Raw genomic sequence first — 27,864 nt, 5'->3', positions numbered from 1 at the left:
TAGAATTTTACCTTGTTCATTGGACATTTCTTACTTCCTGCCCGTGAAGCCTGACTGATGCATTTCACAAATGCAGAATAAAGTCTAACAGTCTTACACACAAATCCAGGCATTAATCCAAAGAAGAGAATTTTGTGAGATCTCAAAATTGGTGAGATCATGGCGATTCTTTTCAGTTTTAAGACGCATAAAAGGTGTATGATGGCGTTTCTAAGGACCGATCTTGAAGTCTTAGTCTTGAACTCAACATCTCGAGGGGTTAAAGCCGTCTATGAGCGCCATATAAAGGGTTGAGTTCAGGCCCAACAGTCACAGACCCCTCCCCAATCTTATTTTGCAGTACCTGCTGTACATCCCCCTCAAGTGTCTAGATCTCCTCAAACGCTGCTCGATCTGCTTTTCCGGAAGTGTTTGGACTGACGGTTGAGTCCTCAGGTTCTCAAACATTCTCGGGGGGGGGGGCTCGAAGTTTTAACCACTACAACAATCTAATAATGACGATGTTCTTCCCGTCCTTTACAAAATGAATATATCCATAGTAATGCGTGGTGCGTGAGAAACTCTGTCGATAAAACCTGGGCTTTGAACCGGGACGCTAACCGTTTAAAGAAGTTTCCTGTCTTACCTAAGGAGTGAAAGTGTCCACTCCCACTATGAGTGGAGGGGCGGATTGTTCCCACCTATCCTGGAGCCGAGGGGTGGGGGATCGGGGTGGGGGGGGGGGCGGGGGTAGGTGAGTTTGGGGGTGGGGGGGGGGGGGGGGGGATGCTGCAGCTCACGCATGGAGGTAATAATAAGCTCTTGTTCGTGTCTCAGCAGCTAATCTAGTCGGTTAACGAAGAATCCCTCCCGATATGGAATGGTGCAGTGTAGAAAAGAACGCTGCCTAGCTCTCTGAAGCTCCTGTCTGCCGCCGCTAGCGTCCGCTCTGCTTTGTTTTTACAGTGAACCATTCCACGGGGGCACCAGGTAAGGCCACTCCCTTCTCTCTGCCCCAGTCGACGGGCATTTGTCCATTCGCCGCCTCCCTACATTCGGTAGTTTTTGCCACCCGTGCTGCCTCGACTCGAGTTTTTCTGATGCACCTCCTGCAACACAAGAACAACAACACTTTTTTTTTAGACACAAAGTAAGAAACTAACACACACTCCCTTGCATCTGCCTCCTGTCGGTTTGTTCCACTGTGGCATAGTCACACGGTGGACAAAGAATTTCCATTTTAAATCTTACATTTATATTTTCAAAATGCAAAATATGATGTTCCCGCCATTTGCCTCTCAATGGTTTGCCCCACAGTCCAAAATGTTTTTATTTATCCATAATACAAAATGTTATTTTCCCCAGATTTGAAAACAAATTGTGAAAACTATATCTATTTTACATTTATTATGCACCAAGTGAATCATTCCAAGCCATTTTCTATTTTATTTTCTATTTTTAAGTCACCTTATTTCAATAAAAAAAAAAAAAAAAAAAAAAATCTAGATATTATTTAATAAAACCCCATTTTTAACAGCAGGCATACATAATTTGCATTTTCAAAGAGCAATTAAAAATATTTAGTATGTTGAATAATATTCATATGTATGTAATGCTAACTATTATAGCCTCCCCTCATTGCCTAAAAATGTTTGTTTTTCACAGTTATTCCTGTGGATCAGTAGAAGTGTGCCCTGAGTTTCTGATGCTATTATTACATATTTTATCCATTTTGATTTCATTCATCATTTTCATTCATTTCAAGTCATGAAATTCCCAAATATTCTCTCGAAACAATACATTGGAAGAAAAAACGTTTTTTAAAGCTGCAAGCTATTTGCGATCAAAAGGTTTAAGAAAAAAATTCTACTTTTAATTAGTTTTCTGCATGTTGTCAAACAAATTCTCATATAAAGTGTCAGATGGTCTGGCTTACTCAACCTTGAGTCAGATTTTAGTTTAAACTATTATCCAATGACAAAAGTATCACAGATAATTAGAAAAAGCATTTCTAGATTTTGTCAAAACAAGGCTATCGAAGCGACCTGGAAGCCTTTCCACATTTCAATTATCTTTTTTTCTTAAATAATTTTTTTCACACACATGATTTCGGACCAAAAAATCTGCACAAGTGTTTATAATTATTTTTTAAATCACCATTATACAATTGAAATTAGATTTCTCAATGTATGTATAAATGAGAGGGAACCTATATTTCTAAAGACGAGAGGCTCGTTTCGCGAAGTATATGTGAGAAGTGTGAAGCGTCTACCACAAAAACCATTTTAAACTTTTTTAAGAAAAGGTGAAAAAGATAGAGCGTTCTTTGGACACCTCGCTTTTAAAATTATTTATAACGTTCGTCTTACGACACCAGAAGAAAACAAGAATGAAATGAGCTGCGGTTAGCATGCATACCTTGAAGGATGAATGACTATGTCCGGGTAAAGGTCTCTGTAGGAGAAAAACGAGGCCACTTAAACACTTTGAACTTGCCACTTAGCCAAACGCTAACATGCATACAGTTGGATAATGCAGGAAGATCAACCTGGGAGCTTAGAATAATGCTAAAAACATGAGGAAACTGCTCGCCTAGCTTTCACATAAAATGCTAATGCATACTACAATGGAAATCAATGAATGCAAATAATTCGGTTTCTTGGCTAATGATGCGTTCACGCGCTACTGGGAAGTGGGAAAATGTTGAATTTCCATGACGTTGAAGCGAAATGCGTGAATAATGTCTTGACAACTAATACTAATACCATAACATCCTTTAGGTTCCACATCATCACAGCTAACGTCAATCTCCATTTCCTATGTATTCCTGTGTCGGCATTACAGTGACACCTATAGGCCTGGCATGTGTACTGCACCATTATGAGTCGTTTTCATGGTGTGGTGTGGAAGCAGATGTTTCAAATGTTGGCAGGAAAATATGCAAAAGGATCGTTTTGGCTCGTGTGGACAACGTCTACGACAGCCAATGCTAATACCGTGACATGCACTCATAGCAATATTAGGACGGCTCGCACTGTGACCGTGGGCATCACCATTCGCGACATGTTTTCATAATAACATATATTTTGAGTCAGTTGTCTCTTCCAAAATTTCCATTTCGATAGAAGTCTGATTTAAACATGGAAAAACTAGCCGTTGTAATCTTGTGGAATTGTGCATAGACGTGTCTTATCACAATTATCCGATTATTCCCAGCTATCAAATGTTGAAGGTCAAGTAAACCAAGTCAATGTTAGGAACTTTCAGATTTCCATTGTTTCGGGAAATTTCAATAAGAGACAACTTCCCCAGTTCCCAGCTGCGTGAAGGCACCGCTAACACTCGGCTAGCATCGCTTAGGCTACAGTTCATGTTAGTTTTAAACATTTTTCAAGCTGTGGAACAGATTTTTGACGATACTTTGAGTGCATCTGTTCGGCGCCGTGCTCACCTTCTTGTTTTTTGTCTTGTCTGGCTGCTGTGCTGTCCTACGCTCTGAGCCTCTGTCCACTCTGTGCCCTGCGGTACTAACCTTTGGTGCTCTTGGCAAGTCTGTGTGGCGCTGAGCGCGCACAGAGCGGGCTGGCTTGCTAGTCTTGGCAGGCGCACAGTACATCTCCAGGCGCCGCAGCTCGCAGCTTTGGAAGCAGCACTCGTCCACAATGCCGCGGGACCGCCGCGCATTGGCGCCATAGCCTGGTTTACCTGAAACACAGAGCGCACGTCAGGTAGGCCAGCAGAGGGGATGTGGATAGCTAGCCCAAAGCGTCGCGCATCCAAATATCACAAATTAGCCTTGACAAAGTCCGAAATGTGATTCACAAACAAAAGCTACACAAGTTACAAAAGGCAACACAATGTAAAATAATGTTTACCCACAAAAATGTAGACACTAAGCTATAAATTTTAGCTACTGTTGGCTTATTGTACACTGCAAATTAGCATACGGAAGTTCCAAATTGAATTAGCCTTGTTCGCTACCAAATTTAGCACACTATGAACTAAAAAAGTTAGAATGCAGCAAGATCCAAATGTTATATTGTAAGCTCAACGAAACAAAAAATATTGTACAGCTCAGAAATCAAATCACCAAAACGAAAGTCTCACAGTCGCAAGCTAAAGAAATTATCGTCCTGTGGACTTAGCATATAAGCTACCATAGTGAAAACTATACAAGTTAGCATTTTGTAAAGAACAAGGCAACACGCAAAATGTTGCACCGGGTAAGACTCAGTTCAGCATTTCACATATGAATCATTCCTGTACAAGTGTATTAAATAATAATGATTCAGCTTTACGTGTTTTGCAGGCGAACAAAGGGAACGAAAAAAAAAAAAAGCGCTCTTTTGGGTCGTATGGACAGGGACAAAGAATAAGAATAAACGTTCTCTTAGCATTAATTCCATTTACTTCTGGTCAAATTTACAGAGCGTTGAGTTGCGCAACAGGGAACCTTTTGTGATCCGCACACTGTTAGGTAGTGTTCACGCAGGGTTTTACAGTTTCTGTCCACATGTGGAAGAAAGGTGGTCATTTTTTTTTTTCCGCTTGGCTCGACCCGACGCCGAGACTGGCTTTCAGTGGCTTTTTATCAAAACCCCGGACTCTCCGCTCTCAAGTCTTCCTGCACTCCTGGAACAAAGCAGCCCTGATGGGCTTTTCCCTGTCACCAAGTGAAATAATAATAATGTAATGTGGCGTCTACACAGAGGAAATGCCTTTTTCCTCTCACCGCTAACGGCTCCGCTGACAGATCGCATTAACTCCGAGCCTTCTCCTCGGACCCCGGACACCGAGGCGTGGACCGGAGGAGGCTACAACTCCTGAGCTAAAAATACGCGGATCGAATACATTATTCAGCGAACATGGGAAACAGTTTTATGTGGAAAACCTTCAAAATAGAAATGCGAAACAAAAAAACGTCAGGATGGATTAAGAAGGAAAAAAAGGGGGAAATAAAAGCTGTTTGTGAGGTTCTTTGCGGGTTATTGTGTAAACTTCAAAACGTAACCTCCTGTAAGTCAGGGCTTTCCAACCTGTGGCTCCATGAAACTTCCTGAAAATTCTATTGAAATAAACATTTTGCTTTCTTTTTTTACGTCACGTGTCCAGTGGCGTTTCTCTATGGAAACACTTGGTGGGTCCGGACCGAATGCCAAAGTAAAGTGGGTGCACAATGTTTTTGCCACAACATTATGACAACCATATACAATAGGTGCTGATCCCGTGAAAAGGTTGTGCACTGGAAATAGCCGATAAAAAATGTACTGACAAAAATGGCAAAGCAGGATATCAAACCTGACGGTCGCCCCTGCATGTGCCTGCCAGACCGACCATAGATTACACTTAGATTCGTTTACTCGTCTGAAACAAGTGTCCGGCTCATCCCTACTTCTATTCATTCAAAGTTATAATTTCCCTTTTATTCTTCTCTGTGTTCCTGTTAATGTCTTTTCTGTGTTTCGGTCTGAACAAACTCGTTGGTTTCAGTGTTTTCAGCCGACACCTTCACACCTGACGTTGGTACCAGAGCAACATGACGATAAGCCGCCGCCCGGCCGATGATTATATAACGGCCGCTGGAAGCCAAAAAAAAAAAAAAAAAAAAAGAATCCTTGCTGCTTGCAGCTTGGCCTGTTTTTCCCCCGAATCCCTCACAACAAAGCCTCGCAAATTAACATCCGCTATTATTCTGAAAACAGTTTGCCACCCCGCTGCCCAAACAGCTGGAACCAGGAGAGAAATCATCCGGCGCTGCCTGCAACATGTGGGATAATCAGCTCGGGCAGGTCGGGGAGAAACACGCAGGGAATAATCAGCTCTGAAAGCTTTGCTTTTAAACGCTCTGGTGCCGCGGATGACTACCGTAATCCCTCGTAAACAAAGAGACGTTCTCTGCGACTTGTCGCTAAACAAATGAGCGTCAATAGCCGTTTCTCTGCCAGTGGCTTTGTGCCGCTTGCAAGAGACTCTGGGAGGAGGACATGGAGATCACGCATGATGAGTCGGAGATTAAAAACCTGCCTCTGTCAGCATTTCAGGCTCAAGCACAAGTTATTGTGCGTCAATAGGAAAAGTCTCACGACGAGAAAAGAACAGACATCAGTCAGAAGATGCACTAGCTGATGTACATTTGAATGATATTTTGTTGCACAGAATTTGCCATCGAACTGGTAAAAACACAAAATTTAAAACTAAACGTGGTTGAAATGGAGTAAAAAAAATGCCATACACACAGTTTATATATAAAATGTGTGCCTTCCAGAGGAGTGGCTGTGCGGAGTCATTGACAATGATAGGAAGCACACATTTATCTTCATCATGGAGTTCCTCAAGGCTATGTGCTCGATCCCTGATTTTTCTTTCCACTTTGAGGTACTTTGGGGTCTGTTCTTCAGACTGTTCTGGCTCGTTGGCCGCTTGCTTTTGATTGATTGTTTCAAGCTTGAATCTATCTTGCATTGAGGACTGCAACTGATGCTTCTTTCTCAATATACCATCAAGTGGTGTGAACTTGTATTGCAAGGCTAAACCGGTCGAGCCTAATTGGAAAAACTTGCCAACTTTGACAGCTTTACCAGCGGCACATCAAAAAATTGTCTTTGACGTCATTTGACTTGTGTTTGTGGTCGTTTGAGGCCAGCTTGATATAATAAGGAACACAAATATTACAGAATACACCTTTAAGGAATCTTCGTGAAAAAATTTCAAATGACTGTAAGTCCGTTCGCATCTTTCCCGACAGTATCTATGCTGTCGCATTAATGTCTTCGGAGGAACTTGAGTTTCACTGCCTCATCCGATGTCACCACACGGCTCAATGAAACCTCGCGGGTTTGGTATTTGAAAGGCTCAGCTCGCATAGTGTTCATTCCTCTAAGGAGCAGTCCCAGAGAGAGATGGCTGGATTCCCCCATTCCAGAGTGGCACAAAAAGCATCTGAGTTTTACAGCCTAGTCATGGTCAATAAAAAGCAGTGGATTCTTGGAGCCGGCATCGCGCACTTCCTGCAAAGTGTCAGACAGTTTACTGCTGGGCAGGGACCGTGAGGGCTGCCTTAAGTACTGGAAACTACCTCTTTATCACTGGTACCACAAAGAGTTTATGGCAGGAGTGAAGTGTTCCTGTACTGTGACACTGGAGCTCCATCCAAATGCACCACTGCATGAATTAAGAGAGTTGCTCAGACCATTTTGGATACAGATGGACAAAATGGAATTGGCCCGATGGTGGTTCTCTTGGCGAGAGCATTGGATGGTAGATAGATTGCACTTATATGGCTCGTTTTCACCTTTTTACTTCACAATCACGGTCAAATTCCTCCACTTGCACACAGATGGCAGCATCGCTACTACACAAAGTGCTTGCCAGCCTTTGGAAGCCACCCGGAGTTGAGTTTCCTTCCATCAAACCTGGATGTGTGGAGGTGGGAATTGAACTGCTGACCCTACCGGGATGCCAAACTCCACTGCCAGACCCACAGGTGTTTAGACATCTTCTGGGGATTATTATATACAAGTGTGTCTTATTAAATTTAACAGATGTGAGGAGTCATTTAAATGTTGTTATTCAGAGAATAGGGTGAATGTAGAATTGTTGCCTGGGTTCGCGGGGACAACTTCTGAATGAACCTCACTGATATGGAGCACCGTCACTATTTCAAGGTCTCCATTGGAAGGAGCTTGGAGTTCAGTGTCGATCAAGGACACTGACATGTGGGCAAAGCTAGATGGGATTGAACACGCAAACTTATGAGAAGACGATGTGCTCTACCAACTGAGCCCCAGCATGTTGAAGTGGGTAAAGTGCAGACTTGGTCAAGACATTTTCAGTGGGGACTCTGACTTGTTTAAGCTGTAGAGTCATGGGCAGCTGTAGGTCAGTTGGTAGGTCGGGTTGTCTCTCAAATAGTTGGAGGTTTGATCTCCTGTCTCCTCCTGTCCAAATTGTCCAGAGTCCTAGAGCAAGACACCGAATCCCAAAGTGCTCCCAACGAATGGATTGAGTTCTATACAAGTGAAATCGATTTATGAGATTCCTCTTGATTACCAAATGACCCTGAGTTGGGTAAAACAGGTCAAAACAATAGGTTTACAGGTGTATTGCCTTCCCGACGCAGAATAGAGGCGATCAGAGTATCTTAAAATGGGTTTCGTCCATGTTGTGTCCACTAGAGCCCTGCCAGTGGGAACTTGTGCCTTGAATTCTCGCTCACAGTTGTATCCACAGCTCCTGACCATGAATGAACCCCCGGATCCCACACATCATCAATCCTTATGTACTCTCACTTTACTATGGCCTTCCAGGTCATAAATTCACCCGATGGAGGTAAAATGGACTGAGGTTTTTTTTTTTTGGTGTCTGGGGTTCGTAAAGTGGGTGAAAGTGATCCGCCATGTGCCACATTCATGAGACTGTTCCCCGTGTTCTCCACTGGGAGAGATATCGTAACACACAGTGAGGTTAGACTGGGTTACCTTGCGTCACTGTATCCACCTCCGTTGAGACGTTGGCAATGGAGCGAGTACGAGTGATCAACAGCATGCAGGACTCTTTGGCCACGACTGGAGCGCAAAATGAAAAAGCAATTTACGAGACGAGCTAAGGTGAGGAGGGAAGGAGGCCAGGAAGGATATCGGCTATAAATCTCAGTGATCTCTGCGCTAACGATACGAGGTATATCCTTGTTTTTCTTTGTGGAGGACTTATATTATGTGACTGGATTAAAGTGATAAAGGTAAAGCACTGTTTAGCCCCTGGAGTGTCCTCAAATCCCTCGACTCTGGACTTCACCGAATGCACGGGTCGAAACCTTTCCATGAGACGCCTCTTTGTTCCGCTCAGCCGTGATTCTCTGAGGTTTTCTAAGTTAATGGGAAAACGACACCTTTTTGTTGGAGACACAGGAGGTCTTTCTTCAGATCCCAGCTCCTCCCGCTGTGTGTTCAGGTCCGGTGTGTGACTCGGGTGGGGAGGAGAGGTGGGGGGGGGGGGGGTGGAGGGGGGGGGGGGGGGGGTCGGGCGTCCTGATCATCCTGTAATCCACATAATCCCCTGCTGCTGAGGGACAGCGCCCGGCTGTGCGTGTGTGAGCGTGTGCGCTGCGTGTGACGTGCTGTTTACACATTCTCACTTGAAGGCCGACTCGGAATCGCACTGACGGCAACCGGCGGCGAAGCACAAATTCTCACTTCCAGCCCCGTACCCCCACCCCGGTGTGTGTTCAGCTGCCGTACAAGACAAAATACCACCTGGCGAAATAGTTTTTGATATTTACCAGAGCGCTGTATGTCCACAACAAAGCTTTCGGCCAAAAGTGAATAGCTATTTCATTTCCATCATCCATTTTGCAGAAATTCTCACTACAGACCATCGACCCCCAAGAGAACCTATCAACATCATTTGATGCTATATTGAGCCTCTAAAGGTGCAACAGGTATGTGGCTTGTGAAATGTTGCAGTACGAGTTTGCACCACAAGATGGTGTATTGATTCACTCGGGAAAGTGACGTAGCCATGGCCAGAGCTCTTGTCATCACACGATGGTGTTGTGAGAAGCATCTTCGAACCACCAACTGTTCCATGAGTCCTTCTTCCACCCAAATGTAAATTAAAATGTTGAAAAAATATCACAGCAATTAGCGCTGTTTTTGTTACACTCTAACTTTATTCATTATAATCCACTTTTATGCTGTATTTGATTATGAATGTCGACATAAAACACTTTGAATTACCTGAAATGGTTGATAAAACAGTAAAACGGTAATGTAAATGCTGCTTTGATGTTTGGACGCAGGCAAACACTGGAGTTTCTCGGCTGAAAGCCCTCAGAGTGACACTCACTTTGACTTTAAAGTGGATTTGGAACTTGATTCTTTCGCACTTGTTGACAATTGCAAATCAAATTTGAGGGGATGTTAACTGAAAGGATCATTCAGAGTGAAGCAGAAAACGTCAGACACGTCAGACATAAGACTTTATAAGTTTGAAAAGCCTCAAAATTCCAATTTTTTGATGTTTTGCCATCAAAGGAATGGTTACCGAATATGCTGGAGTTTGCATTTTACTGTTAGACAGTAACACAATGTTTTTAGCGGTTGTCTGTTAGCCGTATTTCTTCATCATACAGGCTCACTGTGTGATGTGTCCGTATATCCAGATGATGCTGGAGTTAACGCTAGTAAATGTACGTTAACACTTGTACATCTACTTTGCTGGAAAAGCTGTGTTGTCTGTTAGTGTTGACAATCTTTGTCTTGCATGTGCATGTAACCGTAACTGTAGAGCACATGGAAAATGGTAAATGAACTTCACCTATAAAGCTTTTTTTTTTTTTAATTGTACAATTTTCTAATGCATGTAGAAAAGTGAAGATGGGAATCAAACTAGCAAACCTCCCATTGGGAGACAAGCGCTCTACCAACTGAGCAATGCTGCCTGTACATGTGACCCCTTCGCATTTCAGAGAAGTTGAAATGGAAGAGTTCCTCAAAATGTCCATTAAGACTCGCATTACTTTTCATTTAAAAGCGCTGGTGTTTGGCAATGGCCAGTCCCCAGTGGGATTCCAACCAGCAAACCTCGAGTTACAAGCTAAGTGCATCCACCCGGTGCAGAAGGTCCCTCTTTGCATTAAAGCAACGGGAAAACATGAGGAACTGCCATCGTTCAGGGTCGCCGTGGCGCATTTGTGGCCCCTGGACCAGAATGAGTGTGACGCTCCTGCTGTAGAATAACAGAGCACTTCAGCTTGAACTAAAAGTGACTGAGGACACGGAGCTACTTAGCGCTCACACTTCAGCCAGAAAAACTCCCATAACAGATCTGATTCATGGAACGAGCATCTCGGTGAAATCAGCCCGCGGTCCTGCCTGCTAAAGCGTTACAAAGACAACTGAGGATTTCTAGGTCAGGCTAATAATTGGAAAAACTGACTATGGTTGTGGATTTCTTTTTCTCTTTCTGTTTCATGGACCGCAATTTGTTTCATTAAAAAAAAAAAAAGTGGAGAGAGAGAGAGAGAGAGAGAAATTCCACCAACTGGCGTTTAGCGTTTCTGTCAAGGGTGGGAAATGTGTAGTGTGCTAGCTGCTTTACCGGTGGCATGCTTAAGGTGGACTGGCGAGCACGCTGCCGTTGCAACACCGTCTCCGGACACATTATCAATCAGAGGGCTGCCAAGTTCAACACAGCCCGACTGGAGGGGAAGAGTTCAGGGAAAGGAGCGTGCTTCCTTTGGCCGCCGGGTCCTACGGGCGGCCGAAGCCCAAATGGATTCTCCAGATACTTTTTTTTTTTTTTTGCGAAGAAAAAGACTTTCCAACGCGCAGCACCCCGCCGCTCCGAACCTCATCGTCTTCTCAGAAAGAAAGAAAGAAAGAAAGGAAGGAAGAAAAAAAACAAAAAAAAACAAGGAGTGTCGGTGAAATCCGCCTCTTTTTCAGCGGGTAAAATGTAGCCTTGATAGATGGGAGCTGTGTCGTCGGGTGACAGCTCAGCGTAAGGTAACGCGGGGAACACAAACACACTCCCCCGCCCCCGAACCGCGAAAAGGTCTGTTCCCGTTTAAAGAGGTGCGTCCTGCACCGGGTTCCACGAGTTACGTTGGCTTCAGTGTTCTGTTCGTCAACACATTTGTTCTAACTGTCGTAAAAGAACCCCCCCCCCTCCCCCTCCCCCACCCCCTCTTTGTCACGTTCTCACATCAAGTTCAACCGCTTGGAACTACCGTCGGACACAAACAGAAGACCCCCCACAGCCAGGGAGTTTGGTCTCAGCTCCAAATCCAAGCAGCTGTTTACCCCGAAGCCAAGAAGCAAGAAGCCCCGGCCGATAGCCACGGAAAGAAAAAGCCAAAGCTCCGAGGCATTTATCTCCTAAAACGTAATGCAATGTAATGTTTGATCGCGCGGCCCGTGATTTTTTTTTTTTTTTTTCTTTTCCACACTCTCCTAGCTTAAGCGCTCATTTACGCAAAGGGAAACGCCGCGGCGGAGGGAATCCGCGGCGCGGGGAAGGAGTCCTAACTGGCAGAAAGCTGGCAGCCGAGCCGCCCGTCACGACCGCTTCGCGGCGCGCCGGCGCTGCCAAGCAGCATCTGGACGAACAAGACTCGCCGCTTCGCGGTAGCGTTGGCGGCGCTCCAGCTAACTTTCTGGCAAACGGTGGCACGGAGGCCCCGGCGCTCGGAGTGACTGGTCCTTGGAAAAGTGGGCGTGGGGTGGAGGGGGTGGTGGTGGGGGTGGTGGGGGGGGGCTCCATCAGCAGCAGCAGCAAGGTGCACAGTGACACCACCGACTTACGTTCTGACACGTTCCCTGCAAGCCCTCGCGTTGAAATCCGTTAATTACATAATGCCTTCAACAACGTCAACTCATGTGATTGGAGCACTACTGGGCTGTTTAAGTAGTTTTAAGCAGTTTGCGTCGTTTCGGTCCTTTGAGCAGCTCGAGTCATTTTTGCAATTTGAGCCGTCTCGTATGTTTAGATCATTTCGGGCATTTTTACCTGTTTGAGTCCTTTTAAACCCTAAAATGGCTAAAAACTGTCAAGGCGCTTAAACAACTAACTGTAACAGGCGTAAGAGTCTGTTTTACAGATTGATTTGTCCTGTGAACATCAGGGGGGAAAAAGTATGGAATTTTACATAGAAATGTATTCCTTTAAGACACGTGCAAAGTGTTTTTATTCTCTTTTTTTTTCTTTGAACCAATTTCAACCGCTTGTCTCAAATCAAATTGTACACGAAGCTTTCAATATTACGAACAACTCCTGTAACATCTGCTCTACCCGAGTCCTACTAGAAATGTTGAGAACGGCTAAAAGTCTTCAAAGGCCAACAACAACAACAACAATAAAGTATTTTCAGTATAAAATGATTCGTTTACACGCATTTAAGACAATCGTGTTTTGGTGAGTTAAAGGCAAACATTTCGGCCATCTTCTCTTCATAGCGAAGATTAAAAAATGTGATTCGGCGTAAAACGCTGGCGAAGGCCTGCGGCGGCTGCGGCTCTAATCCGGCAGTTTGTTGCTCGTCAACAAGTCGGTTCCCGCGGCTTCTGGTTCAGTTCAGGATCTCGGGAGAGAGAGTTGCGTTTCGCACAGCTCCGGAGCGGATCCATCATTCAGGGTCAACGCAGACGTGTTCCAATACGCACGAGAGCCACGGGATCAATCCTGTTTTTATCCCACGTTCAACCAACCAGAAGCAAAACCACGTCCGTCTACAAGCGGAGAGAGTAGGGGGGGTGAGGTGATACCGCTCGTCTCTCGGTTTTTTGTGAAACGATCATATTGTCGGTACCTCGAGCGCCGCAGGATATCAAAAAACGGCAGGCGTGTTGGAATTCCTAGCTGGAGTCCAGGAGGACGAATCCCAAAAAGCAAAATTCAATCAAACGTCAAACAGGAAGCTATAACTTTTCCGTTGCCATCAAGGTTGCGATGGTCGGTTTCGAGTGGCTGCACTGTAACGTCGCCGTTTAAAAAGAAGCAAGGGTTTGACTTCAAGACTTGAGGGATTTTTTTTGTGGAGTTTGCATGTTTCTCCCAAGTGGATTTCTCCGACAAATGCAAAAACGCCTGTTTAAGGTCGATTGGAGACAATAAAGTGGATCAAAATTGTCAGTTTGGCTTTAAAATGTTCGCAAAGAGGCTGCGCTTAGATGAAAACGATGTCCGTTTACACGGCAGCATCAGAATACTGAAAATCACACGTGCTGCAGAGAACAATACATTATAAACATTGACAATGGGAGGACACAGACATTCACATGTGCAGGAGAACAAGTAGAATTGTCCAAAAGACGAGGTTTAAGGTTAATTGGTGAACACGAGTTCGATCAGAGTGTTTGTTTCCTCAAACGCTTGCGAAATGCCAACTATTTGAACTTTATTACTCTTCTGGCTGTTTTAATTTGTCATTTGTCGCAAAGTGTCGCAAAAAGAAAGACGAGGAGACGCCAGAACAACTGCAGCATGAAAACAAAAAGAAAGTTGCATTATGTAACAAAATCGACATGCAGTTTTTGGAAATTGAAGAAACCCCCCCCCCTCCTCCTATTGGCCAGCCAACACAACAACCAGGCACGAAACTGCTCCGCGGTGCAATACGAGGCTGCAAAGCGGCACAGAAAATTAAAGATTCCATATTTTTGTGTCACACGCGGGCAAAACATTGCTTCAGGTCGCCTGGCTGAACTCTTCTCGTGAGGTCGGGATTCAAACAATGGCTCCAGCTCGTCAGTCAGTCCACGCCACCTTGAGAAGGTGCGTTTGTTGCAACGTTTCACGTTCAGGTTGAGGGCAAAAAATAAATCAATCAATCAATTACTGGAAGAGAGGAACAACTGAAAAGGCATTAAAGACTCTGATCTCCCCCCACAAAAAAAATAAATAAAAAATCTCAGATCTTTTTCTTTTAAAAGCTGGCAGCTGACAAACTCGACCACATGTGGAAAATTCTCCCCCAAAAACTCTGGGAGCCGACCAAACCATCAATAACGGATTGTTGTGTCAAAGCTGCACGGGAGCAGAAAGGGACAATTAATTATTGTGGGAATCTTTTCTTAAAAAAAAACAAAAAACAAAAAGCAGACTCCAAGATGTTTCATGCAAATTGGCTTAATCGATGGATTGGAGTCAGAGGAAGGTGAAGTGATACGGTCATAAAGTGGAGCTCTGCAGGATCCAGTGCTAAATGTACAGTCACGCTGCTGGTGTCTGACAGATCAGGATACAAGTAGTGGAAAACGCTGCACCTCGCCTCGGTCGCTCCATATATCCTGTGCTGCTCTGGGCTGGGTCATACCCCTTAATGGAAAAATTGGGAGATTTAAATCCTGGATTCTTTGGCTTGAGGGTTTTTTCTTTGGGTAGCTTTCCCTTTCTATGGTGGAAAACTAAAAAAAAAAAAACTTCAATGTAACATTTACTTTTTACCTCTTCTTTTTTCTGCAAGGTTGTCAAGCTAAATTCCAATTAAAGCCTCTTTAATTCCCTTGTGGGCAAAAAAAACAACAACTGATTTGTCACTTAGTTACTTATCATCCCGTCTCATTTTTTGGTTTTTTTATTTGTTGTTTGTAGCTGAAACATCTTGAGGGTGAAGCTGAAGAGAGGCTGTAACAGTGGAGGAGGGAATGAATGAAGGAAGGAGCGTTAATGCAGGGAAAAGTAAAAGACGGGATGTCAAAAAACCCGGCTGCTTCTTTATTTATGAGCCTGGAGAGGTGGAGAGCTCTGGGACTTCCACGGCCAACCTTTATGAATAAATAAAAAGGTGCACTTACTGAAATAAAAGCCTCTCTCTCCACAGACAAACTGCAGCGTGTCGACCAGCTCCGCCCCGCACAGGGTCTCGGGGCCCGCCCCTGTTGCCGCCGGAGTCAGGGTGAGGACGCACAGCAGTAGTGAGAGGGTGTGGCTACAGGAGATACAGCACATCGCACTCTGCGCGCACGCACGCGCACACACACACACACACACACACATACAGAGGAGAGAGAGAGAGAGAGAGAGAGAGAGAGAGAGAGAGATTTAACATTTTCACACAGCATCACCAGTGAGTTTCCTTGGAGCACTTTTTTACGCACTAAAGTCGCGAAATGCGCACAATGTTTTGCATTTTAAACCCACATCTCATCCCGTGCACGTTTTCATTGATGCATGTGAGTAGGAATTGGAAGAAAAAAAAAGAAACGGGTGTGCCTTATTTCCCTGAGAAATTGTTCCGAATCGAAATGTGCACCTTGTGCCAACAAGAGGAGGCAAACCAGCTCGGATGCGTCCAACACTGGAAACACACTTTTGAACACCCTCTCTGTATCATCCCTCCACTCATCCCCCTTTAAATGAATCCAAAATTGATCATATCTTTAAAAAAAAAGAAGAAGAAGTCTTTCATGAACAACGTCCAACCTTTGCCAAAATCCCAGCTGTCAGCGCGCTTTTACGCACAAAACCTCTAAAGCAAATACACACACTCACACATACGCACAAAAGGGGGACGCATCCGTTCCAAAATGTGAGAGGGGGGAAAAAAGCAGCCCGGTCAGTGCCAGAGGTGGAAGCTGACGGGGCCAAATAGGCATAATAAAAGAGAATAAACGCAAAATATCATCCAGCCGCATCACATTAGTCTTTCGTGATAAGCACTCCTGCCTCTCAAAGCCCGGCAGCATCAAGTTTGATATTTTGAAACGTAATAATGCAAGCTCAGCAGTAAATTACTCTGAAAGTTGCAGAGCAGCATTCGGGCTTTCTGGTGGAAAAGGAGCGCAGAGCGCACAGAGGCGCAAAAGGATGAAATCCACCCCTTTCATTCATCCGTGTAGTCAAACTCATGCACGATTCAAATGTTTCCAGGAGACAAAAAAAAAAATCAACCCAAAACATGCACAATGTCTTATTTTTCTCCTAGAAAAGGGAAAGAAATCAAACAGCACATGCAGTGCAGTTGCTCCCAAAACTGCATCAAAATGCGTAAAAATGGAAAATAATTGCACATTTCTCATGCATTTTAAAGGCTGCAAAGTGAAAATGCGCGGCTCTTTTATATATATATATATTATTTCATCTTAAAGAAGGTTCAGGATGCTCTGTGCGAGTCGTGAGCAAGTGAAGAAGCAAGGTGATAATGTAAAGTGTCAAAGGAAATCAGGTAAGTTACCTTGAAGACATCACATAAATGCCACTGAAAGGAAAGAGCGCTAGACATCCCCACGGGTCCCCGCAAGACAAAGCCCGGCGAAAAGGAACTTGTTTGAAGTCATTAAAAACGGGGAGAAAGAGGATGAGATGCGGGCAATGTCACATCTCAATATTCCGACTTTGTTCCATTGCGCAGGCTCGTTTTGGAGAAGTGAGATTTAGCGAACAGGAGACGGATTTAGAGAGAAAATCCCTCACATTTATCTACATTACACAGACATTTTCAACAGGAAACAGCTGGGGCAGCATTTGCCTCCTACTCGTCCTAAGTTATTCATTAAGGATTTTGGGCACATATTCAAATAACGTCATTTCTCTCCCTTTTTTTTTTTTTTCTTTCTTTTTTTTTTTTTTTTTTTTTCTCAGAACGGGATTGAATTTTGATCTCTCCAAGGCTTGGTTAGTAGTTCAGATGAAGACAGAAAATGCGGTGCGGTCCTACCACCAACATCAACAGCAGCTCACACAGGACGTAGTTTTATGCGCTGAAATATTTGTGAAGGGAAACTTTAAAAAAAAAAAAAAAAAAAAAGGCAGCGCGTAATTTGGCACCGCGTGTCACGACAGTCCCATCTGATTAGCGCTCAAATAAAACCGTGCGAAGCCCCTTTTCCACTTACCCACCGCGCGGCTACCGACTTGAAAGGTGGAATGAAAAGCAAAACGCATGCAAAGTGGAAAAAATTTGACATTTTTATTGCAATGTGGAGCTGCAAAAAAAAAAAAAAAAAAAAAAGCGCCAGAGATCACCAGAAAAAAAAAACCGCAGGGGTTTGTGCCACTGTGCAGGATTTGCAGCTTTTCTGCACAGTGTCACAGTGACTCCTTGTAATAATCACGCTTGATGGCTCAGTTTTGGGTTTTTTTTCTGCACATTTTCAGTAAATTGCTCAGCAGACATTCGATGCTCCAGGGAAATGATGGAAATGGAGATAGATTTCACATTTTTAGCCACTTCCCTGAAGCTGCACTGCTGCACTTGATGAGCCCCTCAGTGTGTGTGTGTGTGTGTGTGTGTGTGTGTGGGGGGGGGGGGGGGGGCAGTGAAGCTGAGGGCCCCTGATGTCCCCTCGCAGCCACAGAGCAAAGCCCCACACGGCTTAAAAGGGAGTTTGACGGGATCTCAACACTGATCCAATCGCTCAACATGAGATCAGAGCTGCGACCCAATCATAAAACAGGACAGCAGCGGGTATTTTTTTTTTTTTTTTCCCAGCATGCTCGGGCCCAGAGTGTGGCAAGTGCATCACAAGCATCCAAGGACTCGAGGCTGCAGACACGCAACACTTTCGCGTTTTTGCTTAGGGGGTGAAAGTGGGTCAAAACATGGCCGATATCAGATGTCCCTGCATGACCTGTGAGGGACATCGGGAGTCAGGTGACGTCAAATGTATACACGGCAACAGGTTCTAGAGAAAACGCGCAACTTTCAAGGCGTCCCAAGGTGACAAGGTGAGACTTTTCCGAAACGACGCATTTTCAGTGGCAACGTCGTCGTGTAAACGTATTTTTTTCTAATTATTATTATTACTTGCACTCAGCTCTGACACTGGTTTATACTGTCATGCTGCCGTTTAGCTAGAGTTTAGCCGTTGCTCTCTGATCTATGGATAAACTCTGAACATTTCAATCACTTACCTCGACTGTATGAATGCAGAATTGTAGCTTTTTATATATATATTAAAAAAAAGACATTTACACTCATGCATGTGGGAGTATACAAAAACAGCGATGCATATGACCGACAACTACCAAGAGAAAAAAAGTTGCCCATCGTATTCTTATCGCCATTAGCAGCAGTTCAAACCCACGCTGGGTCTTTACCAGCAACTCCTGTGAGATCGATTCAACCCAGGGGAAGAAAAGAGCTCTGTGAGACAAAACCCTTGTTGGGTTTTTACCAAAAAGTTGTGTTAAAAAAAAAAAAAGAAAAGAAAAGAAAACTTAACCCAGAAGACAAAGTTTAAGACAAGAGACGCCACGAAATGCTGCAGAGCCGTGGCAGATGAGAGGCTGGCGCCATGCGGGCCAAACTCAACCTCCCGAAGACACGAACAAGCCAAATGGGCAAACTTCACCAAACGACAAACCCTTTTCAAGAGTCAGGGCACATCGTGAATAATTCAAAACGCAGCTCCCGCCTTGCAGACGTGAAGGCGGAGGATCAGATCTCACCAGATTCAGCCTCCAAACGTCTTGAAGCAACGTGTTGGTTGGTCCAGCTACTGTCCACACCTCCTGCGTCGGGACATTATCTGGCTGAAGCTTTGTCTCTCTTTGAAGGTGTAAATCTTCAAAGAGAGACAAAGCATCTTCTCTTTGAAGATGTAAACCTTCAAAGAGAGACAAAGCTTCAACCTCTTTGAAGATGTAAATCTTCAGTTTAACAAAGCGCATGAGCGAGATGGCAGCCATGTTTGACAGAAGCTCACTGGTTCCGTCTTCTTGTTCTTGATTGGCAGTCGTCTACCAATAGTAAGGCGTGTTACCGCCACCTAGCGGGATGAGGTGTGTACAAGCAGCCCCTTCGCTAACCTCGTCCTGCAAATCCAAAACACTCTTTATTGGATTCGGTCAGGAGCTTCAGCGTCACCAGATTCAGGGAGACATGAACAACATGCAAACAATCTCCTGCACCAGTTCACTTTGTTCAGGCTGCTGGAGCCAGAGAGACACTTGAACCCACGATCGTCCATCTAAAGTGAGAACTAAATGGTGGTGCCCCTCATTGACACAGAGGACGTCTCCACCAGAGGAGGAGCAGATCGGCCCGTGACTCCGCCCACCCAGCCAACAGTCCATTGGACTCCTCCCCCCAGGAAACAGACTCCAGAATCTGGACTGTATAACCCAGTCCAGATTCTCCTGGACTTGGTAGTTTTATTTTGACAGTCACTGTGATAACAATCCAACTTGGTTCTCTGTCCACGAGAATATCGATGTTCTCCCATTCTTAATGTTTAAAAGCAGTTTGTTCTCTGCGTGTGTGTGGTTTCATTATGAAAACCGCTTTCGTCTTCAGCATTTCACGACATTTCTGTGTGAACGGACATTGTTTTCAAACATATTGTCGCGTATACACAAAACTGTTTAGAAACAAAAACGATGCATATTTTTCACTTGAAAAGTTGTTGTAAATGCGGCCTTACTCAATACACCCTCTGGTGACGCAAACTGGTACTGCAATAATAAATGGGCTGAAGCGGATCAGAAAACTTGCTGCTTTTAGTAGATTTACCAGCAGCACATTGAATTTTTTTTATATTTTTGATGACTTAGTGACTGGTTTATCTGAATCTTGTAGTTATTTCCTGTCAAATTTATAAAAAAAAAAAAAAGTTTTAAAAATACAAGATAAAACAACCTTGCTTCATCTTGTATTTTAGCAGAAACAGCTCTGAGTGGAAAAAAGTCACTGGAGTATTTGTTACGTTCTAGTCTGGACTCAGTAATCAGGATGTCCCGGAACCTCTTTGAAAAGCCTCCAGTTAATCCGGAACGCTACAGGGAGAGTACTGACAGGAACAAGATGGATATATCCGATTTCTCCCTTTTTGGCTTCTGTTTATTGGCTCCCGGGTGAAAATCTCAAGCTCATAGTAGCAAACTGTCCCGGCAGAACACTTCGTTCTCGGGGCGGCCAGCTTCCTGCACGATCCTGAAGTTTCCCAAAGTGGAGCGGCGAGTCAGACGTCCTCTCCTGTGGAGAATAAAACCATCAATACCGATCAAATCAGGCCGCTTTAAATCCACGTGGATCATTTCGTGGACGCGCTGCTGTAGGTTTGTGCTGCCGGGGGGGTGGGGGGGGCGTCCTGTCTCGTCTCCTTCGCTTTGTTATAGGAGTCGCGCGCCAGGATGTTTCTCCACGCCGTCGTTTGGCTGTGAATTAAAATCCAAATTTGGAATTCGGACAACATTTGACACCACAAAGCATCGAGTTGATCGCTTAAGTGAGACGACATGTTGAATTCCCCTACATCAGTGTTTTTCAACCACTGTGCCGCGGCAGCTGACAGCTGAAGAGTAATCATGTATAAACACTCTTCACCACTAGATGGCAGCACAGAACTTTGCCGGTGAAATGTAAAGTGACAGACGTCAGTGTGGTTCATCTCCACCTCCTGCTACCATCTTGTATCAAAGTACGGTGTCAGTGACAGTGATGGAGAAGTTTTTGAAAAGGAAGAATGTGAACCAGGATCTCAGCTCTTCATCCATCAGGTCCAGGTTTCACACTGAGGGAGTCACTATTAAAAAAAGACATTGGGAAATACTTTTTTCTGTATTTATTTGATTCCTGTTGATAAAACATTGATGAGAACGACTTTATATTGTTAATAGAGGCTACAGGGTTTACCATTTTAACATTTTCGGGTGGTGGTGGTGTGCCTCCAGAGTTTTCCAAAGAAAAAAGTGTGTCTTGGCTCAAAAAAGGTTGAAAAACACTGCCCTACACACACACACACACACACACACACACACACACACACACACACACACACACACACACACACACACACACCGACCAAAAAGTATATATTCAGATCTGCTTTCATTCATTCACTGATGTTGTTATTTGTCCTGGACAAGATGCTGAGATAGAAGCCTTCAAGGACAGATTACACCAGCAGGTGGAGGGCGTCTGAAGATCCATGTGGGGAGACGGGAGATGTAAACACACACACACACACACACACACACACACACACAAACACATAGGTGCCACAGAAACACACAAGACCTTATGGCCTCTACAGATTTCAGCAGCCTTATAGGTTCACAAGCTATTTTACACCGTTTGGCGTGAATCTCATGCCGCCGAGCCGCGACGGGAAGTTTTCCTCGTCCGCGGCCGGACAAGAGTGAGACAAGAGTGAGACGTCACCAGCGTGCGTCATCCACCGGCGATAAAGGAGCCGGTGGAACACAAACAAGAGCGCTCGCCCTTGTGGCATTTATGTGTTTGGAGAGAAATCCCCCAAAATATTTTCGTTCACATCCAGCACATACTTTTTTTTTTGGCGGTTTTGGCTGCAAAAGAGGACGTATATTTATATTTATATTTGCACCTCTGTCAGCAGGATTAGATCAAAACTGCACGGGGGTTGTTTTTTTTTTGTCGATAGATATTTTTAAATGGAAGATTCCATTCAACTTTGGAGGCATTTTCTGTTTTTTTTTTTATTCTCTGCGTCCGGGTCAAACCTTTGGTGGAAATCTGTGGTTGCTCTTGTTTCGAACTGCATTTCTATAGGCCGTCGCGATCGACCCAAATTCCTCACGCCGTCTGATCGCCATGACAACGGCCGTCCTTGACCCAGCCTGAGAGAAACCAAAGTTACCATGCTTGCTATGTTTCTTTTAAGGGACTGAATTCATTCCGCGTCACGGAGACAAAGTTAAAATGATGAAATCGGTGTGAAGACAAGAAGGGTCACGCTGGAAAAAGTAGAACTCTTGACCGAACTTGAAAGTGTCAAAGTCGCACGGGGAGCCATGTTTTCATTGTCCCGAGGATCCCAGCAGCTGCTGCAATCATATCTGCTAATGTGGAAAACATCGGGGGGGGACGCTCACTGGGTTTTGAGACAAAGCATGTGCGATTCCCGCGAAGGCCGTGGATCTGGAGGAGGGGAGCGAGGGAACGACCCTGAGGCGGCGGCGGCGGCGGCGGCGGCGGCGGGTCCGCGGGGCAGCTAGAAGAAGGTCTCGGAGAAATGCAGACTCACGGTGAGGCGCTGCTATAAATAATGCATCCGGGCTCGAATCCTCAGCGTCGCGCCAACTCCCCCCCCCCCCCACATCGATCCCCGGATTTGTTTTTTTAATTTTACATTTTTTTTTTTTTATATATTGCTGACCTCAATCTGTGATCGGTCTCCGGGAAGTCAACCCCCCCCCCCCGACTTCCCCCCCCGACTTCCCCCCCCAACCCCGTCTCCACGACCTCGGCGATGTTAATGATGTGCCTTCTGATCAGTGGTGGAGGTGGAGGTGGGGATGGGGGGGGGGGGGGTCAGGTTCACAGCCAGCCTGCTGACGTTTATCAGGGCGAAGAAGAAGAAGAAGAAGAAGAAACATCAGATAATGTTGCGTGTAAATGCTTCATCGCAGACTTTTCCTGTTATCGCTGCGGTCTGGCAGTATTGATGATGTGCTGATGCAGGAGTGGGAGGATGAGGAAGATGGAGGGAGGGAGGGAGGGAGGAGGAGGAGGAGGAGGAGGGAGGAGGGGGGGGGGGGGGGGGTGACCTTCGCTTGCTCACCATCTCTAATGCCCAGTTCTGTGAATGGTGCCAGGTTTCTCTCCCTCCCTTCTCACTGCTTGCAAGACTTTTGACCCCCCCCCCCCTCCCTCCATTCTCCCCCTCCTCTTCCTCCTCCTCCTCCTCCCCCCCTCTGTCCCAGTGAACTCATTGACCAGGAAAAGGCTTGTTTTCACTGCCTTCTGGTGTGGGAAGGGAAGGAGATACGGCTCGCTGCAAAAAGTGTCCGTTCCCCAAACACATTTTTTTAACTTGTTTTTTTTCTTCTTTCTTTAAACTCCAGCTGGGATTATTTCTTTTCTCTTCCTTCTTTTATAGTTCAGCACTTCAAGTGAATGTCCTGTCATTCCGAGCTAATGACACTAAATTAATGAAATTCACTGCTTCCTCCTAATCCTCCGATGCTTCGTTTAAATCACATTTATCCACTTTGGAGGCATTTTCAAGTTAAGAGCATTGAAACATGACTGTTTGATTGTACGGCATTGTTGAAAGATATGAACTAACTTCAATTCTTTATCATGCACACAACTATTTGATAACTTGTGCATCTACACTTCTACACTTTTAGGAAGTAAAGCAATATGAGAAAAAGTAGTGGTGGTTCTCAAGATTTTTGTCATATTTCTTCTCAATGCATGAAAGCAATAGTGTCTCCCAGTCAGTTAGTGCAGCTGATCGATGCATTTATGTTTAAAGTAGGAAACAGATGTGATGAATTGTGCACCGCAAATCAGTTTTTATGCACACACTGAATAAGTCTAGATGGCAAATGTGGTTAAAACTGTGAAATGATCAATGTCAAAGCTTCCAAAATGCCTCAAAATAAAAGTGAAACAAGATTAAACTGCTCAAATGACGAAAGCAGAGTCCAAATATAAAACTGGAAAAACCCTTTTAAAGAGCTAAAAGTGAATAAAACAGCTAAAACAGTGAAAACTTCAGTAATGTAATATAACAATTGAAATGGATAATTCTATCAAAACAAAAACTGAACTCATTGATTCCTTGATCGCAATAAATAACTGACAACTTAACCAGTAGCATATCTTTATATTTTAGGGTAAAAAAATTATATTTATCCATATTTAATTGAAGATTAAAGAGTACAAATGCGTCATTATTGGGGTAAACTCAACCATCTCTATGCGTTTTAATCACTGTAATACAACAGTACCTCTTGCATTTACAGATGAAGAGGAAAAAAAAGGACTCCTGTCCACACATGGACACTTCTTGCAGTGTTGACAGCGTCCCGCTGAGGAGCTCCTGCCAAACAAACGTCCGACTACAGACGCACAGGATGCAGACGGCAGACATGCAGAGTGCAAACCGACGCGAATCGATGAAAAGCCTGAGGGCAGCAGAAGAAGTTCGAGTGAGAGTAAACAAAACAAAACAAGACAACAAAGAGAAGCAGATGAAGCTGCGGCAGAAAACCTGCGTGCAGCATCAAACATGGCTGGAAGCAAAAAACACACACATGGGGGTTCACATGAGGACACACACGCTTGATTACAGGATCTTGCTCTATGCTGTTGATGAGTCGGACAAGATTTTCCAGCCCAAAGTTTTCTCTGTGGTTTGATTTCACTACGGTTTAAAAAAAAAAAAAAGATTTAAAAAAAGAAAAGGAAAAGAAGAATAAATAGAAGCTACTGTTTGGGGTCATCAGTGTCATGTAGCGCTGCGCCAAGGTATCGAACCGCTGGAAAAACCTGCTTTCATTTGTTACGGATCTTCAGTAAAAATGTGTTTGTGTGACAATAAAGCTGAATTTTTCATTGTTTTTGGACAATTATGAAGGGGCTGGCGGAAAAAACAAAAAAAAAGGAAGATCTTAATAATTAGAATTTGGATGAATTTTTATTTTATTTTTTTTAAACAGCAGCGAGGGCCTGTAATTTGACATCGGTCTCACATGACCATATAAGGACATCCTGGATGAGGTGACGTCAGCCAGGCTTTTGGGATGTGACACCTGAGCTTCTCCCCTTTAAAAAAAAAAAATATATATATATAATAATAGTATTGTAGTATTATTAAGTCATGAATGAAAAGCAGGTTGAGTTTAACGTTCTAATTTATTCCTAAATTGCTCGTTCTTGTAGTTTCTCTGTCTCAGGCCCTGTTTACACGTAACATTGCAAGTGAAAACTCCTTTTAGAAAAGTTTCACGGGGCAATATTTTGAAAGCGACGTCTGGTTGCGCGAAAACGGAAGAAACGCTAAAACTATGCAGTTTTCATATTTGGCCACTAGTGGGTGCTGTTAGGTGTGCAGAGAACAAAGGACATGAAAGGACCTGTGCTTCGGGGAAGTTTTACGTGGTATTAACTTTTGTTTGCGATCTATGAATGAATTGCTTAATACTTTAAAGGTGAGTTAATCCAAAGCTTTTCAAACAGGAAGTTAATAAACTACAGCCTTGTCATCGTTGCTTTGATGTGTGTCCTGCTGTGAGCGTTTCAATGTGGCCGTTTGTTTTATTCTCATAAAGACTTGAAAGAACTCCTTTCTCCTCTGTTCGCTTTGTGACTTCGTACCCATTTATTAGTGGTTTCGTTGGGATTAAACAATGGATTTAAAATATGTTAATTTGTGAGTTTTCGACGTGCAAGAAGGCAGAATTTGTAAACTTTGGACGAAGCCAGACTAAATATTTACCCGCGGTTTCAGACTTCATGGAAAACTCGGCGAGAGCAGACGGACTCTGTCCGTCCATGTTGACTGAAGCCACGTTAAAGGTGAAGGCTGTGACGTGCAGGTAATGTCACCCCCCGCGCATTAGGCGGCAGTAGTGAGTCCACCTGCTCTGCATTTCTCACAGTTACTAAAAAATAAATAAATAAACAGAATAGATTTTTGTTTTCTGAAATATTGAGTTAAAAAAAACAAAACATATATTTTGAATGTTTTCGGGACTCAATGAAGTCAACTTCACTTTTAGGCAAGTTCGACGAGGATTTGCCGAGATTTTTTTGGAATGGTTTCTTTTTTTTTTTGGGAGGGGGGGGGGGTGATAAAAGTAACTTCTTGGGATCCCTGGTGGTTTCTAGGAAATTATTATTATTTTTTTTTAGAGGGATTCTCGGGTTTTGGGAAGTTTCTGGGTTTTTCTATGGATTCTGGTTTTTCTTTGGAGGGTGGGGGGGGGGGTAGAGTGTTTCTGGTGGTTTCTTGGGATTTCAGGGTTTTTATGTACGGGTGGGGGGTTGGGGGGGGGTGTTTCTTTCTGAGTTTTTCTCTTGGGTTTCTGTTTTTTTGGGGGTTTCTTGGGATTTCTGGATTTTTTTAATTGTTTATGGTAGGCTTCTGGCGTCTTCTTGGGATTTCGTGGGGGGGGGGGGTGTTGAAGCTCTGTCTGGATTGAAGCTCTGTCTGGATGGGGGAGTGGGTGCTCCGTCGCTCTTCTTCACCACCAGCTGGCACCACACAGCTTATGTCTAGTAAAGAGCGCTCTGCCAGGCCTCGATTACAACCGGGGGTGGTGGTGGTGGGGGTGGTGGCGGGTGGGGGGGATAATCCAGGACACATTGAAGCAATTACAGGCCTGAATAAATCAATATGCTCGGGGTTAAAAAGTGATCTGCTCCCCAACACTCTGGAGAGACTCCCGCTCTGTCGGCCTTTGATTTCTGGGACGGGAGCAGTTTCTCGCTGGACGCGGGGGATGATGCTGATGATGATGATGACGATGATGATGATGATGATGCGGTTTTCGACTGTCACTCAAAGGCTGCGCCGGCAGTCAGGTGACCGTCGAGGAACGGCGGAGGCCGGATGTCGGTAGTGTGCAGCCCTGGACAAGCACGAGTGGGAAACGTGTTACGTAAAGTGAAAGAAGACCTGGGGGTTCTGCAGACGACCGGCGTGTGGGCGCGCGACGCACACTGGATTATTTATGCCGCGGGGCCGCGGATCTCATCCGGCCCGGCGTCCTCACATCCGTGACCCAAATCGAGACGGAACATCAAGAGGAAACGTTTTCAAATCTATTGAGGACATTAAACATTAAATCACTGGCGCAGCCAATAATGTAAAAAGGACCAATAATGATAATAAATAGGCTTTATATCGCTAATGCTAACTTCATTTAAGTAAGTACGTTTCTAAACCACATTACAACAATCTGACCTTCTTCAGATTGAGAGAACCCCCAGTGATGAACCGTTATAGTTCTTTTAAGCTCCTAGTGAATAGAGACACGTGTTAAGACTCGTTTATTTACATACTTGCAAACAAAATCAAGCAGAAGCTTCATTAAGTGCCTTTTAGAAAATAAATGTGTTTTGGGGCTGCTTTAGTCTGAGTTTAGGGAAAACTGAAGGTATGTCAGGTATATTTTTAAACAGCACATCAATTCATCTTTCAAAGCATTTTTGAATTCTTTGAAAGAAACCTCAAAAAAATAAGAAGTGAAAAATAAACAGCTTTTTTTTTTTTTTTTTTAAAGCTCTGAGGTTTTCAGTCATTAATGAATTCTTCTTTCAAATGAGTAAGTTAAGTAAGTTAAACTTCAGCCAAAACCCTTTTTATTTTTTGGGATTGTTGCATTTTCTATTGCTGCATTTTGTATTTGGTTGACTGGATAAACTATTACTACGACTAATAAATGAGAAGAGATGTGACAGTTAATAACCAGAGACTCACCGCTTGTTGTCTTCATCTCAACAGTTTGTAAAAAAACTCACAAGAACCAACCGGAGCTGACTTTAAGCCAATCACTGAGCCAGGGGCAATTTAAGAGGCTCCAAGTCTGGACATCAAATTAATGCTGAAAACTTTGATTGTATGACTATTTTGCAATAATTCAAAGTGACTTTTAAACAGATGTGATGACATTCCTGTCATTTGTTTATACACATCACATTTTACACAATGAAAATGTTCAAACTCACAA

The 27,864-nt window shown here is 44.1% G+C and overlaps 1 protein-coding gene across 2 annotated transcripts; it reads right to left on the bottom strand.

The window, feature by feature from the left end:
• Window positions 1-796: 796 nt before the first annotated feature.
• igf1 (insulin-like growth factor 1) lies at window positions 797-16,905 on the bottom strand. 2 transcript variants are annotated; one of them, XM_080517912.1, is made up of 5 exons: window positions 16,652-16,905; window positions 15,273-15,432; window positions 3,431-3,684; window positions 2,398-2,433; window positions 797-1,088 (listed from the first exon to the last, which is right to left on the bottom strand). In XM_080517912.1, exons 1-5 carry the CDS (start codon window positions 16,697-16,699, stop codon window positions 1,029-1,031), a joined length of 558 nt encoding a protein of 185 aa, XP_080374038.1. In that variant the 5' UTR covers window positions 16,700-16,905; the 3' UTR covers window positions 797-1,028. The 2 variants fall into 2 exon arrangements, with proteins under 2 accessions (XP_080374038.1, XP_080374039.1); XM_080517913.1 differs by having other exon boundaries at window positions 3,512-3,684.
• Window positions 16,906-27,864: the final 10,959 nt, after the last annotated feature.

The sequence above is a fragment of the Blennius ocellaris genome, assembly GCF_963422515.1.
Source record: "Blennius ocellaris genome assembly, chromosome: 22".
NCBI lineage: Eukaryota > Metazoa > Chordata > Actinopteri > Blenniiformes > Blenniidae > Blennius > Blennius ocellaris.
The sequence above is the reverse complement of the archived record's forward strand: the minus strand, read 5'-3'. Positions and strand labels throughout refer to the sequence as shown.

What these genes read in the sequence shown, in the direction of transcription:
- igf1 (XM_080517912.1), bottom strand. Translation starts at nt 16,699, where the DNA reads ATGTCTAGCGCTCTTTCCTTTCAGTGGCATTTATGTGATGTCTTCAAG. An exon ending in ATTTATGTGATGTCTTCAAG is followed by an intron (nt 15,433 to 16,651) that starts GTAACTTACCTG and finishes GCGTGCGCGCAG; the next exon opens with AGTGCGATGTGCTGTATCTC. An exon ending in AGAGAGAGGCTTTTATTTCA is followed by an intron (nt 3,685 to 15,272) that starts GTAAGTGCACCT and finishes TCTGTGTTTCAG; the next exon opens with GTAAACCAGGCTATGGCGCC.